Genomic DNA, 17,704 nt, shown 5'->3' on the forward strand with positions numbered 1-17,704 from the left:
AAAAACAGTTGTTAAATTATCTTAATAAAAATTTAATAAAAAGGAGCCCAGAGACTCTCTTCATTTTCAGATACTGCAGTAATCTAGACTTGCCAAAGATTATAGACTTGCATGGGTTGTATTTGATATATTTGTATCAGGGTCTGTAAGACAGACTAATGCTTATTGTAAGAGGCGACAATCGGGTGGTCAGGCTCACTGACTTTGTTGATGTATGTCATCATATCCCAGTTGCCAGGATCGATGCTCATGATGTCAATCATTTGATTGTCTGGTCCAGACACGATTATTTCCAGACCGCCGTCATAAATTCTGAGTAAAAGAAACTTCAAGTTTGCAGAGAACAGATGCAGTGACATTGTCGCCCCTCAAAGTAAGTAACATGTTCCTGTTCAGTAGTTGTACGTTTAATGCTTTTGATGTCAACAATATCTGTGTAACATGGGTCCCAATGGATATGGTGACGCCAATGTCATATTCAAAGAAGCAATGTTACGGTTATAAGCACTTATTTGAATTTTCAACACAGTTCTGACAAAAATAAATTTTTGAGATGGATGCTTTTTTGTAATAGCTTGAAGCATCATTGTCAACAGTGACATACATAATTGAGAGCTGATGCCCAAGTCTAGCAGAAACATGAAACATCTTACAGCCATAATCCTCCATAATTCTTTCCAAAGTTTTTAACGTTTTATTCAACATTAATTTTTGATTATATTTTTCAAAATTGATCATATTTTTAGATTTAATCAAAAATTTAAATATTATTATTTTATTCCCATAAACATATTTGATCATACTATCAAACTTTGATTATGTTTTTATCATTAAGTTTAAAAATAATTCAATGTCTTAAATTAATGTCATGTAACATATATGAGTTCCATTGCAGAGCAACAAATTCTTTCTTATCTTCAGCCTTGTGCTGTCATTTCTTTGAAATGGAAAAATATATATATAAAAAATAAAATTTGTGCAAAGTCAATTTACACCCCATTATGATCGTCATACAACTAATCTTCCTGAGATTCTGGAACACAAGTTTCATTTACCCTTGCCTGACTTGTTGTTATAAAAACTAGATTCATAAACAATAATAATTTTGATTTATGTGCATACATTTTTTAGATGTTAATGCCATGGACATCCCTCATTGTGCATATTTCAATTGCATCAGACATTGTGTTCTAAAGAACATACGGGTCAAGTGTGGACAATCAATTAAGAAGAAACCTTTCCACAGCTGGATCACTTGATAGATCAAGATCCCAGCTCATGTGCAAGAATCCCTAAAACCTTTCCATATACTGAGTAGTTGGAATAAGACAACCGCTGCCATCCGACTTAAACATAAACCAAATTTGAGCCCCATATTGAGAATGTCGACATGAGTTTAATCTGTAGTCCCTTGTAGCAACCCTTCCAAGATGTGATTAAATTCACAGACACTCTCCTCGGAGAAGACTCGGGGCGGCACAACCGTTTCCAACAAATCCACCAAATTAAAGCATGGGAGAATCCCTTAAAGACAAATTCATTCGTCTCATGGTGAGGGTGCTGAGTGGAGATCTCTTGAGCAGGTCTGTCTTGGTCTAATGGACACTGAGCAGCAGTGATCAAGGCTAAGTCTCGTGAGGCTGCACCTAGGTACGATACTGGACAAGCTACTTGTGGTGAGTGTGGAGCCCGTGATTTACTCTTCAAACACAATGCTAGTGGTTGGAACACAAGCCTAAGTGTGTCTGAATGGAGGAATTGGTGGGGCAACATTTGGAAGTGAGGGTGAGTGAGAGTGAAATGAAGTCTGCACAACTATTTCAGTCTTCAACTTGAGCCACTGGTCTGAAGCCCAAGTCTGGTAAAAGTCTGTCCAGTCTAGTAAGCTCATCTGATAACAGTCCGTATAATAACACGCAAAAAAATACTGAAAATGATGTCAAGAGCCATGTTTTGGCCTGTTGACTCTAATGCTTTGGGCACAGACTGAGAAAGTGGTGTGCATGTGTGCGTGTGTGCGTGTGTGCGTGTCTGTGTGTTACTAGTATGGACTAATGACAGTATTACAGTACAAGCCCGCTGAGATACCACTCCACACTGGTTACATGGATACCCCGCTCAGACGTAGTACACTCAGTGTTCCTGTCTGCCGGTATTTACCAGTTTTTTACCGGTAAAACTGGCCTTGGACCGGTAATTCGTGTCACTGCCAGTCCCTGTTGACCGACAAATAAAGTACCTTATCAAACTTTGTTGTTGAACAAAACATCGGTGATATTCAAATAAGTATATTTTTCGAACGAAGTCAGCTTGTCTATTTGTGTCAAAATATTCAAAAATACAGTGATCGCTCGCTATTGCGCTCTTCGATAAAGCGCTACTTCGGTTACTACGCGCGGTAACGCATGGCTCCCAAAATTTATGTACACTTTTATTACTGATAGTTTTACACAGACATAATTGTATTGTTGTTCGTTGTTCATTTGCACATAACGCTTCTCATTGCATAATCAACCGTTTATCGCTGAATGGAGTTCTAATAATCTGTTTGAAAACATCCGCGGCAAGTCCCGGAAATACGATTGTTCAACTAGTTAACTTTTCACACTATCGACCTTTGATCTTAGAAGCGCATGCATGCAATAAAAGAGAACCACAAGCGAAGTTTATATTCTTAATTAGTGGGCAATCCAATTTGAGGCGACACTGTCACACACATATATTGCTGTCACAACACGGCGGTCATTCATTTCGTAATCGCGCTTTCGTAACATCGCCTGGTTTTTTCCGTAGTTATAACAAGCGATTTCATTGGATTAAAATTTGTTTCTAATGACGCTTTCTTGCCGAAATCTACTACAAGTTTCGTGATTGGTCAATTTTGAGCACGTGACCTCAGGCAGCCAATCAAATTATAGCTGTGATACCAAGCTCGTGTTTGATAAATTTCAGAAGTTGGCGAAAGATTTTTTGTTAAATCGTGTTAATCTGAACGTTTTAAGCAGGAAATCACGATATATATTAAAAATATGGAACTTCGCGAATGTATCGTGCTAGGTTACGAGCTGTGACAAAGATTTTTCATGCATATATTTTTGCATTAAACATTGTGTCCGAGCCGAGAATTCAAGGCGACGAAAGCCGAGATGTCATTTGACTTACATTACACGCGATCGCACGAAACGATGGAAATAATAACTTAGATGTAAGTTTGATTACTTTTAGATATATTTTTGTTGATTTTATTTATCACTTTGTATAATATATTTAAAGATTTGTTTAAAACGTCTTTATTTTGCTCTTTGGTGTGGACCCGTTGTCGAAATGTGTGTCCGGGAATTTTATTTTCAATAACATCGCGGGAAATAGTGAATAATTTTTTAATTTATCGATTAAAAATGATAAATTGAAATGGAATACGTATTTCAGACATTGTGAAATGTGACAGATTTAATAAATGAATGATATTACAGGTAGATCTAGGTCCATAAAAATATATACTATTTTGATGTGACGTGAGATAAACACATATTGATGATTTGAGATTTTTCGAGCGCGCGCCTCGGCCTCGGTTAAACGGCTCATCGTCTATAACGCCCACCAATTATTTGGACCCCATTGGTAGCGTTATAGCGAGCGATCACTGTAGAGGAGAAAATTGTGACTGAACTTTGTGTGAATGATGTGTGGATCAAACTAAGTTACTTCAGAGATGACATCATTGCACTGAACATGATGTTGAAAGAATTAAAACATACATTTATTAGTTTTTGAAAGTTGGGACTGACATAAATTAGGGGGACAGGTAATTTTTAGAGCAGTTTCAAAAGCCAGTGGGAACACTGATGCTGACTACAAGCATCAGTTGGTATCACACGGCTGGGGATCGAACCCAAGACCTTCTGCTCTCTGTCTGCCTATTTGATCAAAGAGGAATTCCCATTTCGGAAGTACATGACACGGCCAGGGAACCCACAAACTTCTGCTCTCATGCCAGCTGCTCTACCACCAGACCACGGAGGCAGTCCTGTATAAATGTAGTTAATATAACAGTCAAAAATCCCTGAACATATTTTGAATTTATTTTGAATTCAAAAACAAAAACGTGTTTTTCTTATTGTGAACATGATTTGTCACAAATAAGCATATCATAAAGAAGTTTTATTACATATTTTTCTTTCAAATTTTGGGGGGAGTGGAGTGAAATGATCACAACATCTCTCAAACAAATTAATTCAGGCAGGGTTCAGATCTGTTTAATGGAAAAAGATTCTCATCCAAAACGGTTTCTAAAATCCAGAAGACCTCACCAGGAAGTATCAGCCAAATATTTTCACATTAATGACCCCTAACCCATTCTGCCTCCTGAAAACTATCATTTGGGTAAGTGTATTCTACATTCACCATTCAACATGTTTCTTATCTGATATCACCCTTGATGTGAAAAACGAGTAAAAAACCCATGACATTTTCTCCTATAGATTTGTCTCTTCCTTTGAATTCCTGTGCCCCGAACTCCACTGAGCCAGTCTGACAGTGCAAACCTCAAGGACTTTCTGTGTAAGCCAGAATAATGTATCTGCAACAAAGCCACCATCAGAATGACCTACGGCATGTCCGACTCACTTCAGGCTCTCTGTACAGTCTGCCCATGCTGAACCATGTACCAGTTAAGGATAGCAATAGATTTAATTAAACCTCAAACATACATCTAAGTTATCCTCCAAGAACCAAATTGAATGATATTCTGCACTAGTTCTTCTTCTCCAGACCTGCTGGCTCTACAGACAGATAAATATCCTTAGTTTGTTCAATATTTCTATTTTGTTTGAAGCCTTTTAGGGCTAAAGGTCTTTTCTCAATTAATCTTGGAACAATCTGTTGTTATTGACCTACTTGTTCCAAACAGAGCCATATAATGAATTTGATCTTTAAAATGGGGAGATAAATCTAACCTGCAACAACTTTCAATCACTGAAGCTACTCTTCTGAAAATGCTGCTCCCACTGAGTGAGTGAGTGAGTGAGTGAGTATGGTTTTACGCCGCTTTTAGCAATATTCCAGCAATATCACGGCGGGGGACACCAGAAATGGGCTTCACACATTGTACCCATGTCGGGAATCGAACCCGGGTCTTCGGCGTGACGAATGAACGCTTTAACCACTAGGCTACCCGACCGCCCTGCTCCCACTGAGACCACGAACATCTGTCTGAAGTTGATGCTCAGGATTCCGTATCAATCAAGGAAGTCACATCAATAAATTGCTTTATTTGATCCGAAAATTAAGTCCTCTAGCTGATCAATTACAAAAGACAAAACGGCCTCTAAACATATTTCTCATAATTAAATGGAAACCAAAATGACAAAAACATTCTGATCATATATTAGATGGAATTGAAGAATCATTTTATTTTTTTTCAATTAGTAAAACATACAGTAACGACTGTAATTAGTGCACTCAATAAACACAGAAGTAAAATATCGAAGTAGTATCAAGTGAAAAATATACAAAAGTTCTCGGATATTAGCAGTTTTGGAAGGAAACATAATCCAGTAACAAGTTGACCTGAACTTTCTTTTTCTTGATAGAGCATTAAAATAAGATCTGTTCTCTTTCAAATAGATTACATAAGGTAGAACATAGCGTGACATGTGGACATTCATCTTAGCTGATTTCTCTCAGTGATATCCTTGAGGGCAGGGCGCCAAGACTTATGCAGTCAAGAAAAGCAAGGTGATCATGACTCTAGTCGTATCATTTTGTTTGCTTGTTTGTTTGTTGTTTAACGCCGCACTCAGCAATATTCCAGCTTTATGACACCAGTCTATAAATAATCAAGTCTGGACCAGACAACCCAGTGATTTACATCATGAACATCAATCAACACAATTGGGATTTGATGACATGCATCAACCTCAGTCAGCAAGCCTGACCACTTGATCCCGTTAGTCGCCTCTTACGACAAGCATAGTAACCTAACGGCAGCGGGTGGTCTGGCTCGCTGACTTGGTTGATGCATATCATCGTATCACAATTGCGTAGATCAATGCTCATGATGTCAATCACTGGATTATCTGGTCCAGACTCGATTATTTACAGGCTGCGGTCATTTCACTGGAATATTGCTGAATGCAGCGTTAAACAACAAAAGAAGTATGGAATACATGCCCAATGCAATATTCCATAACAAAATTAAGTCATGAAAGTTCCTAAACTATGCCTGATGAGAAGCAGGATGTTCTACAGTTTTATCAATTTTCTGTAACTTTGAACAAATCATGCCATGGAAATCGCCATATGAGAATATCTGATATTTTTCCATGCATATTATCATTTCTGTAATGCATACATGTAGAACTATCAATCGACAAAACCTTGCTGGCTAATGAAATAGCCATTGAACAAACTTCTATGTGGGAACATGGATATCGAGCAATCTAACATCAAACAAAGACAAATGTTCCTGTATATCGAGATGAAACACAATATTTCATCTGTCATGTATTTCTTAGAACAGTAATGAATAAAGTGGCCTATTGTAGCCTATGATCTGGTCTGCATACACAACTCAAAGCTTACTTAAACTGACCCTTTGGCAAATAACCTATACCATTTATTTAACTTTCCCAACAAGCCTTGCACACATCACATCCCTTTGTATATGTAACATACAGTTTGTGGATTTAACAAGACACAAGTGCACTGTTTTTTCAGAGCTGAAATGAAAAAACTTTACTGCTAGGCTGCGTAGCTTACCTATATAATGGGCCAATGTCATAAAACTTGTATATTCTGATACCATCAATCTCTGCATGAAGATCTGACGACAAGTCCGCAGAGGTCATGTGAGCTTCCCGATCAGACAGTCAGCATCAAGGTTTCTAACTTTTCAGCATGAGTGAGCAAATCATTGAAACAAGCATATTTGATGTCTGTATCTATATAACAAACATAATCAGGGAGCTCTGAATGCAAATTAATAAAGCTGTGCTAATGCATTGTTGTGGATATTTCATACATCCTGTCGTTTCTGAGCCCAAGGCATCTACACCAATAGGGTGTACCATCACTGGTATATTTGTGTTCTGTGGCGGTTTTCATTTGCAAAGATCAAAATTTCCTAATCAATGAGGTTACGAAATGAAGCTGAATTGTTTTCAAAAGCTGATGTCTGAAGACCCACACATCCTTCAGTTTGATTGAACAGCCAAGTTTCACTCAGGTCTCACCTGAAGCGACATCTAATGGAAGTGTCATCAGGTATTCATGCAGGTATCATATCAGAGTCAAAGATCGGATTCCAAGGAGATTTCATCATGACCCTTTTGTTTCAGAGAAGTCAAAACTGTGCAAGCTTATGGTAGACAATGACCTGATAACACTCAACATGATATAAGCTCACATGAACCATCCATTCAGATACCTGATTTAAAAGTACTCACCGATTGCTGCTTTACCCCATACTTCAACAATGAACTCTTCTGTACTGTTGTCTTTGCTGTCTAAAGGACTCCGGCCAAGAGAATGTTCCATCTCCCATAGAATTTTAGGGGGTTCATGGTGTTGGATAAAACTGTTTTCATTTTCAAACTCTTCACCCCATGGATTCCAATTCTCATCATCAGAAATTTCTGGAAAGACAAAAATGGACTTAATTTTCAGTAATAATTCAGAGTTATTATGACATATGACATATGCAATTATGACAAGTCCAATAGTGAGTGAGTGGGTATGGTTTTACACCGTCTTTAGCAATATTCCAGCATAATCACGGCGGGGAACCCAGAAATGAGCTTCACACATTGTACCCATATCGGGAATCCAACCCGCTGGCTGGTGGTCAGGCTCGCTGACTTTGTTGTTGCATGTCATTGTATCCCAAGTGTGTGGATCGATGTTCATGATGTCAGTTACTGGATTGTCTGGTCCAGACTCAACCATATGGCTGACAGCAGCGTTAAACAACCAACCAACCAACAAACAAACGAGAGAGTGAATCGAGTCATCATACAAGGCAATCAGCAATAATTCACCTAAAGTCTGAGTCCAAGAATGTTCAAACCAAGGAAATTATCCATTGGCATTATTTTCCGTAAATTTGGGATGAACATCTGGGCTGTGATAACCTAAGCTAGCCTAAAAGACATTTTGCTAGACACAGGATTCAGACAAGCGTCAAAAATTCCTGGCTGCATTTAAAGGGGAACAACATTCAGGAATATCCCAGTCCCAGTAAGTTTGATTCAAGTTGTTATCACACTATACTGACCATGCATTTTGGTCTGGCAGATAATGATTACAACAGATACACAATGTGTCAAGCTACAACACCCACAGATAGACATGCAGTTGTGCATGGCCCCCTTTAAGGCAGTTGTGCATGGCCCCCTTTAAGGCAGTTGTGCATGACCCCCTTTAAGGCAGTTGAGCATGGCCCCCTTTAAGGCAGTTGTGCATGGCCCCCTTTAAGGCAGTTGTGCATGGCCCCCTTTAAGGCAGTTGTGCATGGCCCCCTTTAAGGCAGTTGTGCATGGCCCCCTTTAAGGCAGTTGTGCATGGCCCCCTTTAAGGCAGTTGTGCATGGCCCCCTTTAAGGCAGTTGTGCATGGCCACCTTTAAGGCAGTTGTGCATGGCCCCCTTTAAGGCAGTTGTGCATGGCCCCCTTTAAGGCAGTTGTGCATGGATCCTTTAAGGCAGTTGTGCATGGCCCCCTTTAAGGCAGTTGTGCATGGCCCCCTTTAAGGCAGTTATGCATGGCCCCCTTTAAGGCAGTTGTGCATGGCCCCCTTTAAGGCAGTTGTGCATGGCCCCCTTTAAGGCAGTTGTGCATGGCCCCCTTTCTGACTATGCATGCATTTCTTCTGAAATTCATATGTTTACATAAGGATACAAATTCATTCAACTTCATTGTATGCATGACCAGATCATTTATATGTCTATCTAAAAACTCTTTGCCAGGGCTCTGGTAAAACAATTCCCAAGCTGACATTTCGTACCCAACTCTCAAGACCAACAGCGGATACCCAGGTAGTAGATTTGGATTCGTCCCAGGACTAAATTCTCCACATGACAATTCCTCACTCAAAGTAGGACATTTCCTCATACCATAATGCAGAATATAAAAACTTACAAGAGGATATTTTAAATGAATTTATCATCCAAAACTGGCTCCCACAGGAGATATAGCTTGGTTGAGATCAAGCAATATTTACAGGAAATTGCATCACAATGCTTTGTAGACCATTGTGACATCATTGGTTACCATGACATCACAATCAAATGACATCACTAATGGCTCTACTACTGAAGCTGTTAGCAGTACTTTTTACACTTAAGACACTGCTTATTACTGTCTACAAACTGAAAAAGTTGGAAGAATGATGTTGGATTATAAATTTAATCTCACCCGAGTGTCTTTTGATATCAAATATATCAACACTCTTTGATAAAAGTGGAAAAAAATCCTCAGCAAGCCTGGAGTTTTCCCACTTTTATCAAAGAGTGTTGATATATTTGATATCAAAAGACACTCGGGTGAGATTCTCTACATAGACTGTCATGTCTGACTGTAGATATGATTTATGATCTTAACAATCACCGGGAGAGGCCATGTAGACAATTGCCCAATGAGCATGCTCAGTACAGCATTGATTGTCGATGCTGATGCTGATCTAAATGTAACAGGAAATTGGTAGTGAATGCTGACTACCATGCTTTTAATCCTCCCATTATCTCTGAGATCTTCTCTTACCTCTACTAGTATAATAGCAAAGAAGAACATCAGATTGTGAAATGCCAGTCCTACGCAGATGAAAGGAAGTCACCAAACCAGTTCATGCATTCAGTACCAAAGAAGATCAGATTTAGTTAGATGTCCATGTGGGGAAATGCCTGGGTGGGGAAATGTCTGTGTGTGGTATTGTCCACTTGGAGAATTGTCCGTGTGGGGAAATGTCTGTGTGTGGTATTGTCCACTTGGAGAATTGTCCGTGTGGGGAAATGTCAGTGTGTGGTATTGTCCACTCGGGGAATTGTCCATGTGGGGAAATGTCAGTGTGTGGTATTGTCAGCTTGGGGAATTGTCCATGTGAGGAAATGTCCTACACTCATATATGACAAGCGATACAACCACAACAATCAAGAGGGGTGTACAGGTCAGCTGTTGCAAATGAAAGCAACCATAGCAACAAGACCGGAAGCTGGGCATACTTTTTCACAGCAAGAGCACCCACCATCACCTGGCATCATGTGTGATGACACACTAAAACACACAGGGAGTTGTCTCCCTTGGGTAGTCACTCAGCAAGCTCCTTCTCAGCGTATGACACCTTCGTGACACCTTCGTTACACTCTCAGTAACATCGCTGCCACCAGTGTGGGCGCGGCCATTACAAGAATCTTGAAATTTGGCCTCTAACCCCAAATGTAGTAACGTTCATACCTTTGTTTATTTCTTTGGGAATGCCATCATATTTCGTTTTGAAAAGGTTTACGACTGACCATGTTTTCCAGATGAATATAGAGGCTTAATTTCAAGATTCTTGTAATGGCCGCATCCACACTGGTGGCAGGGATGTTACCGGGAGTGTAACGAAGGTGTCTTGCGTTGGGAAGGAGCTTGGTCAGCCAGGTGATGCTAACTGTGAGTTGTCTCCCTTGGGTAGTCAGATGATGACATCTGTGGAATCCATGATTAAAAAAACCTTTCCACAAGCATTGGGACATAATAAATCCGATTCCCCATGGAGTGTTAATGAAGAAATTATCCCTGACATCAGAAAGTTATCATCGATGAAACACAGCCATGTTGACATTTAACTTATGTCAAGGTCAACATAGCAGCATAACAGTCTGATACATGAACAAAGAGACACAGAGGCAGTATTCTGGGATCTAAAGTTTCTTTTCTTGAATCACTACTGGCAGTGTGTCAATCAGACATAAACTTCCATGCATCAATACACTCAGGATTAGAAATTAACCTAAGCCCTAGGCTAGCACAAATCCTGTCGTAAGTACAAATTTCCCCATTGTTTTAACATTACAAGGGCAATTTGTCTTTACCCAGGCCAGTAAAAGTTTTGAGCATTGTTCTAACCCTGTACACACCGTGACATATCGGGACTTCAGTGATAAACATCATGGTGAGCTATTGACTGAACAGTGACCATGGCGCAAAGTCAAAACATGTGCCTGGAGCACCCTAACCTGGCACAGTCACTGAAGGAAATAACGATAAGATCTTATGGATTTCTGCCCCCCTTTGTGTCGGATGAGGAAGCCAATAAGCGCCCAATAGGCTTCTTTGAAATAGCCCCTGCAATCTTGTTTGTACACTTAACAAGGTTAGAAAAAATATCATATGCTGTGTTATTGAATCCTTCAGGCATGTCATATAGCCTGAAATAACATCATCATAGAATATGTTATTGTGTAAAAATCACACGAGTCACGTCAGATGTAATTGAACAGGCAAGGACAAAACAATAAGCCAAAAGCATGTAACAGCAATTTGAGCTGTTCTGTCAAGAATCAATTCCTGCCTCACCCTGTGGTGATCTTTGCACTTCCAGACTTTCTTATGAATGTGCCCAGTAGCAGATCACTCGAGCCCCTTCAAAAGTTTGAAAAGTCAGAGTATCAGACGGCATCCCCATGCAACCAATAGCTGGTGGCAAATAGCAGCAAATGTAGACAGAAGCCAGAAAAACTTAAGGCAGTGTTTAATGAACTTTTATGGGCGAAAATCCAAAGCAAGGAATAGTAGACAGCTTTAGGGTAAGTTAATTCCATTACAATTTTCCAAGAGGGCAGCTCATTCCACCGACGTACCTTCCAGAAACTAACCCTGCCACATCTACAAACTAGGGTCTCATGTCCACGACGCTTCAGTTCAGGGGCTACCTCGAGCAGTCGGGAACAAATTAATCCTGTCGTCAACACCCATGAATAGCATCTTCTTAATCCCTCCCTGAGCAAACACAAGACCCGATCACAAAGGCAAATTGTGGGGCCTCAATTGGAAAGGTGTAAAGGAAACTAATGCCCCATACCCTGAGTAGGAATCAATGCTTTTACTGCAATTGCTTGACAGTAATAGAAGTTAATTTGCATTATCCACTTCAATGAGTGTGACTGAAAATGTATTGATCTTCTCAATATCTCTAATCAATTAAGTTAGATTTCCGTTCCAATAATCGGCAAACACTGTCATTTTTCCACGTGGCCTCCTACCCTCCAGATGCAGACGGATGGCAAGATCACTACATCTTGCCCAACGTCCTTTTTTGATCAATGCTCGTCTTACTTCTGTCTACAAGACCACGTGAGCTAATCTAACCTGTTACTAAACTTGGAATAGATTTTTTTCGGTGAAGACGGCTAATTTGTCCACCAAATTCTCTTCGACTGAATGTGTGAACCGTATACATTTTCGACATTACCACTTTTCGATCCAGACAGTTGTGTCGTCAGGTGTCTAATCATCTGTATCAGCAATGATCATCACTGGAAAGGTCATCTAAACAATGTACACTACAGGTTCTTGCAATCCATACACAAAATCAAGATGGGCAGGTTTATTGTGGGCTGTAATCTAGCCATGGGGACCCATATTGACTGAGAACATATCATCACAATGATACCTAACTCCATCATTTGCTGTACGTGTTGGAACGATATAGATTTAGCAAGCCTTGAACACACACACAAACAATACAACATATGAATTTTCCAATGTCTATTGACCAATTCCCTTTCCACATTCTGCCAACATTTTCCAGACCTAAATTATGATGAACACGATACTGCACCACCCAGGCGACTACAAACTGCAGCCTACGGCTTATTGGCATTAAAACCATTTCCACATATGACTTTGACATCTTCAGATGGATATAAATTGGCATCTACTGATAGCTTTTATCAGTCGCACTCAGCAATATTCCAGATATATGATGGCAGTCTGTAAATAATCGTGTCTGGACCAGACAATCCAGTGATTGACATCATGATTATACATCCACGCAATTGGGATACAATGACATGCATCATCCAAGTCAGTGAGCCTCAGACAACCAAATCCCGTTAGTCACTTCTTACGACAAGCATGGTCGCCTTTTATCGCAAGCATGGGTTGGTGAAGACCTATTCTACCCAGGATCTTCATGGGTCTCATTTCAGTGGCAAGGCCCCCAACAAAATTACAGTTAACTACAGTCATAACGAAATTAAAGGGACAGCTAATTTTAGATATCATAACCGTAGTTCGTTATAAGCATAATAAGTACAACATACACCAATGTATATATACACCAATGGCCGGAAAAAATAAAGTTTGTTATATCTGTCAGCTCATTATAAGTGTGTTCATTATAAATATAGTTTACTTAGTTATATGTGTCCCAGCCATCCCAAATTTGGAACCCCTCAATTTTGTTGTGCTTCACTATAGAAACACAGCCATTATCTTCAATATGGTGATGACTTGTACTGACATATTGCAAAAATTACTGTTCTTCAACGGAAAAATTCTTTCAAAAATAAATGGTCTTCCTGTCTTCCTGAGCTAAATAAGGAAACAATCACAAATTTTTTGGTCTCATATGGAAATCGAAAAATTATGTGAAAACGTAATGTCGTGAATGAGTGAGCTTGTTTTAACGCTACTTTGAGTGAGTGAGTTGGGTTTAACGCCGCTTTGAACAGTATTCCAATTATATCACAGTGTGTCTTCAATGTGGGAGGAAACTAAAAGTGATGCAGGTCTCAGAGATTTACCACTTTGGTGAAACCCAAATGCATGGTAAACTGGCTATGGTGCTGACAAGCCTAGAACATAATCGGGACAAACCAGGATTTGCAAATATGAGCATTGGGGAAAAAGCAATGAAGCGATGGGGCAGAACACTGTCTTATGACCTATAATTTGAACTGAAACAGGATAGTATCTTGTTATCACACAAGGCTCTACAGCATTTCCTCAAAATAGATTATTAACCCTGCAACCTGCTAATCCAAAGTGGTGATTAACGGAAATTGAGCTCAGTGCGGCCGGAATAACGAGATTACACTTGCATGCCATTCCCCATATGCCCATGCAAACATACAGAAAATGAGCTCTCATTATGACCAATACCATCATCAAAGGTTTCCAAAGCACCTGATGATATGTTTTGTCAAGGACATGTGCCATTGACACCCACAAGAACTATCTTGTTCTCCTAGAAAACCTGTACACTTTTTACATTTTATTACTTGTCTTTTGTCTTCATTTCCAAAGAAACTGCCAAAATCAATCAATTACCACTCCTATCGGGAAATTAATCTTTAAACTGTGGTACAAAATCTTTATAAATATGCATAATATGCAGAACGTTATTGGATGACTTCACTATTCCCACCGAGTGCAGGATCTCCTGTGATCATAAACCGACCACACTTCTCATGACCTCACAAACCCAACACCAGCTATACTCACGTGCATGTTGTTTCCAGCAGGACTATTACCTTACAAATATTTTTATTTATATGTCTGTTATTATAGCAATCTTATTAGAATAATCTTAGGTTAATGTGACCTACTAACAGGTGCTAGATTGTCACTACTACTATAGTAGGTGTTGACAAGCACACACAGAGAAAAAGTGATGATGCCGTCATTGTGATGTCATGGCTTGTAAGTTACGAGACTACTTGGCAACAACTAATTGTGTGATTGACAGTGAAGAGGACGTCTGTTGAAAATCTAAAATTTTAGTTATTGTGATTGAAGCCAAAATACAGGATTTATGGCAGATATGTAAAAGAGGTAGAAGTTTCGTAAAAATTATGCAGAACATTATTGAATTACCTCACCCACCCCCGGATCACAGAACAAAGTCACTATTGACCCATGACAAACAACAAAAAACAGACCAGATTTGTTAAAAAAGAAGCCATTCTCCCCACTTTATTGGTGTTAATCTTTTTATTCCAAGACTGTTCAGGTGATCTAAGAAATTAATCAGACAGTCCCCGCTGCGCTCAAACACAAACATAATCAATTTCCGCAAAAAATGCTTTGATCTTCCTCACGGGGTAATTTATGCTCCAATCTTCGCCTCGGAGGAACATTTCATTATTTGCCATCAACCTACCAAGATCTTCAACATTGCTTTTGGTTGTTTATTTCTTACACAAATTTTCAATATCTCTTTAAGGTGATTGTGAGTGTTGAAATCCCAGCCTTTCATCCTACACTTCGGTGCTGGGCAATCACTGACCCTAATCGGTGAGCGCAGTAGTATTCAAAGTAATATGTGCCATTCTAACTGCAGACCCCAGGGAAGCACTCAGCAGCAAAAAATGAACTTTTATTCCCCAAATTGCGAAATGGAGATTTCAAAAATATTGATAATGACATCTGATGATCTTTTTTTTCTGTGATTGCAAACAATTAAACAATATCTTGATTTTTAAGAGTAATCTTTTGGAATTGCAGAATTGGATGATGATGATGATGATGATGATGATGCCTTAAATCAGTTTTACATCAATTAACTACTTTTATCTGCTAACTAAATGTATCAAGCAATTCAGAGACCGCCTCTGTGGTCTAGTGGTAGAGTGTCCGCCCGGGGAGCAGAATGTCCAGTATTTGACCCCTAGCTGCTGCGTCATACCAAAAGACGTTTAAAAGATGGTAGTTGTTGTAACCCTGTCTGGTGCTCGGCATTAAGGGGCTAAAACAAGGACTGGTCGACTAGTACAAGCAGCCACACACAAACGTGCATATATTCTTGGACACAACATTTAACCTCATTTCACCTCACCTCACCTTGTCGGCATGAATTCCCCGACTCTCGGTGTGTGAAACCAAGAGTAGATGAACACCTGGTGTCAGCACTGATGTTCAGTGATCCATTCATATGATTCTCACCACTATTTTGCCTTTTACACCCAATGGAATATAATTCGACAAATAATCTAGATAGGTTATTCTCTCATTTGATGTTTTGTATTATGAACTAGAAAACTACAGTAAATATCAACTCAAGTAACAGAAAATGTCAACTCAGTAAGTCAGTGGGACAAAAAATATATCAGTGTTCCATATCTAATACAAGAAACAAGAGTCATCAGGAGATGACAAATCCCCCCATCCCCACAATAGCAAAAGGCACCACTTCAGCCCCTGGTTAATACATGTACCAAGTTTGGATGAAAAAGATTTCACAGTTTTCAAGTTGTCCCAGAAACAATTGAGTGGGCGAGTATGGTTTTTTGCCGCTTTTAGCAATATTCCAGCAATATCATGGCGGGGGACACCAGAAATGGGCTTCACACATTGTACCCATGCCGAGAATGGAACCTGGGCCTTCGCCGAGACGAGCGAATGCTTTAACCACAAGGCTACCCGACCGGCCCTGGAAACAAAATAAAGACGGACAGACAAACAGACAGACAGAACAGATGATGACTCTATCCCCCCCATCATATGCCAGGGGGACAAAAATGTCAAAAAGACATATAGTGCCAACAGAGATGATGCAAGACATCACAGTCACATACACTGTCAAAAACCGTCACATCAAAGGAGTGGTAGTTAACATAATCTCCCTGTATGAATATCCGGAACAGTTGCCGGCAGTATTGGCATTTCAGATATCATATGATATCTTGATAAATAATTCCAATTTCTTACATGTTCTTTATAATATAAGCATCAGCTACTCTCTGATGACCTTCATCATGGAGGTACTTCCTGCTATGATCTGGAAGGTTAAAAAAGTGTTCAAAGCAAAGGATGAAAGTCAAGCGGTTCTTTTTTTCAGCTCTTATCTTAAAAAGGACAGACTTAGTGGATCCTCAGATTTAAATGAAATAGACAACATTGACTCATACAAAGCAAATAGCAATCTAGTGTGAAGAAGCAGTTCCATGTAGGTGTATTGTTTGTATCCATGGTAACATGAAAACACAAATACTTCAGAGAAGAAGTCTTGTCAACACCATAAAGATTGAGAGATACTTATCAATGCAAACTGAGCAAGTGGTGGGTGCTACCGGTAGGGCAGGATGTGTTCACCCTTTTGCGAACACCTGGTGTCATCACTGATTTTCAGATATCCATCCATATCATTTTCACAGCTATCTTTCTCTCTACCCAAAGGAATCTGTTTCTGCTAATGATGTGTTGACGCTGTATTTGTCACTGGAGTTTCTATACTTCAAAGTTTATTAGTCTCGGTGAATTACAGCCTTTTCAGACTTAAATTATTAAATATTTTCACTATATTAAGTAACAGTTGATAAAATTACTTCTGAACCTTTCGACTCAAGTTTCGATTGAAAACCTGCTCAGACCGTTCAAAGAAAAAAAACAGATCATCCATGAGACTCTTTCATTTCTCCATGGGAATAAACGATCAATAGCCAAAGGGAAGCATCACTGCAATGTTTAAAGTTTAACAGTATTGATTGAAAAAAACATTACAGCCGCTAAAACCAGGAGCCATACATTTTATGCAGTTTCAAACTTTACATGAATATTGAATTCAAATAAAAATCAAGATTCCGGCATATTTTCAATTTTACATTTCCATCCTATTGTCACTGCCGAGGCAGATCACCATCTCAGACTAATGACAGCTTAAAACGGAATAAAAAAGTTGGATTGTCCCTTCTATCAGTAAAGAGTTCCTTAATTTCTCCCATTTT

The 17,704-nt window shown here is 39.4% G+C and overlaps 1 protein-coding gene across 1 annotated transcript in view; it reads right to left on the bottom strand.

The window, feature by feature from the left end:
• The window catches only part of LOC139444840 (ribitol-5-phosphate xylosyltransferase 1-like), a 191,040-nt gene that overhangs the window by 93,268 nt on the left and 80,068 nt on the right, over window positions 1–17,704 (bottom strand). The window contains exon 2 of the mRNA XM_071225820.1: window positions 7,446–7,634. Within this exon, the coding sequence (XP_071081921.1) occupies window positions 7,446–7,634 (189 nt within the window). The remainder of the gene's footprint in view (window positions 1–7,445; window positions 7,635–17,704) is intronic.

Source organism: Haliotis cracherodii, unplaced genomic scaffold (assembly GCF_022045235.1).
Source record: "Haliotis cracherodii isolate W230 unplaced genomic scaffold, xgHalCrac1.p SCAF_6, whole genome shotgun sequence".
In the NCBI taxonomy this organism is placed as follows: Eukaryota; Metazoa; Mollusca; class Gastropoda; order Lepetellida; family Haliotidae; genus Haliotis; species Haliotis cracherodii.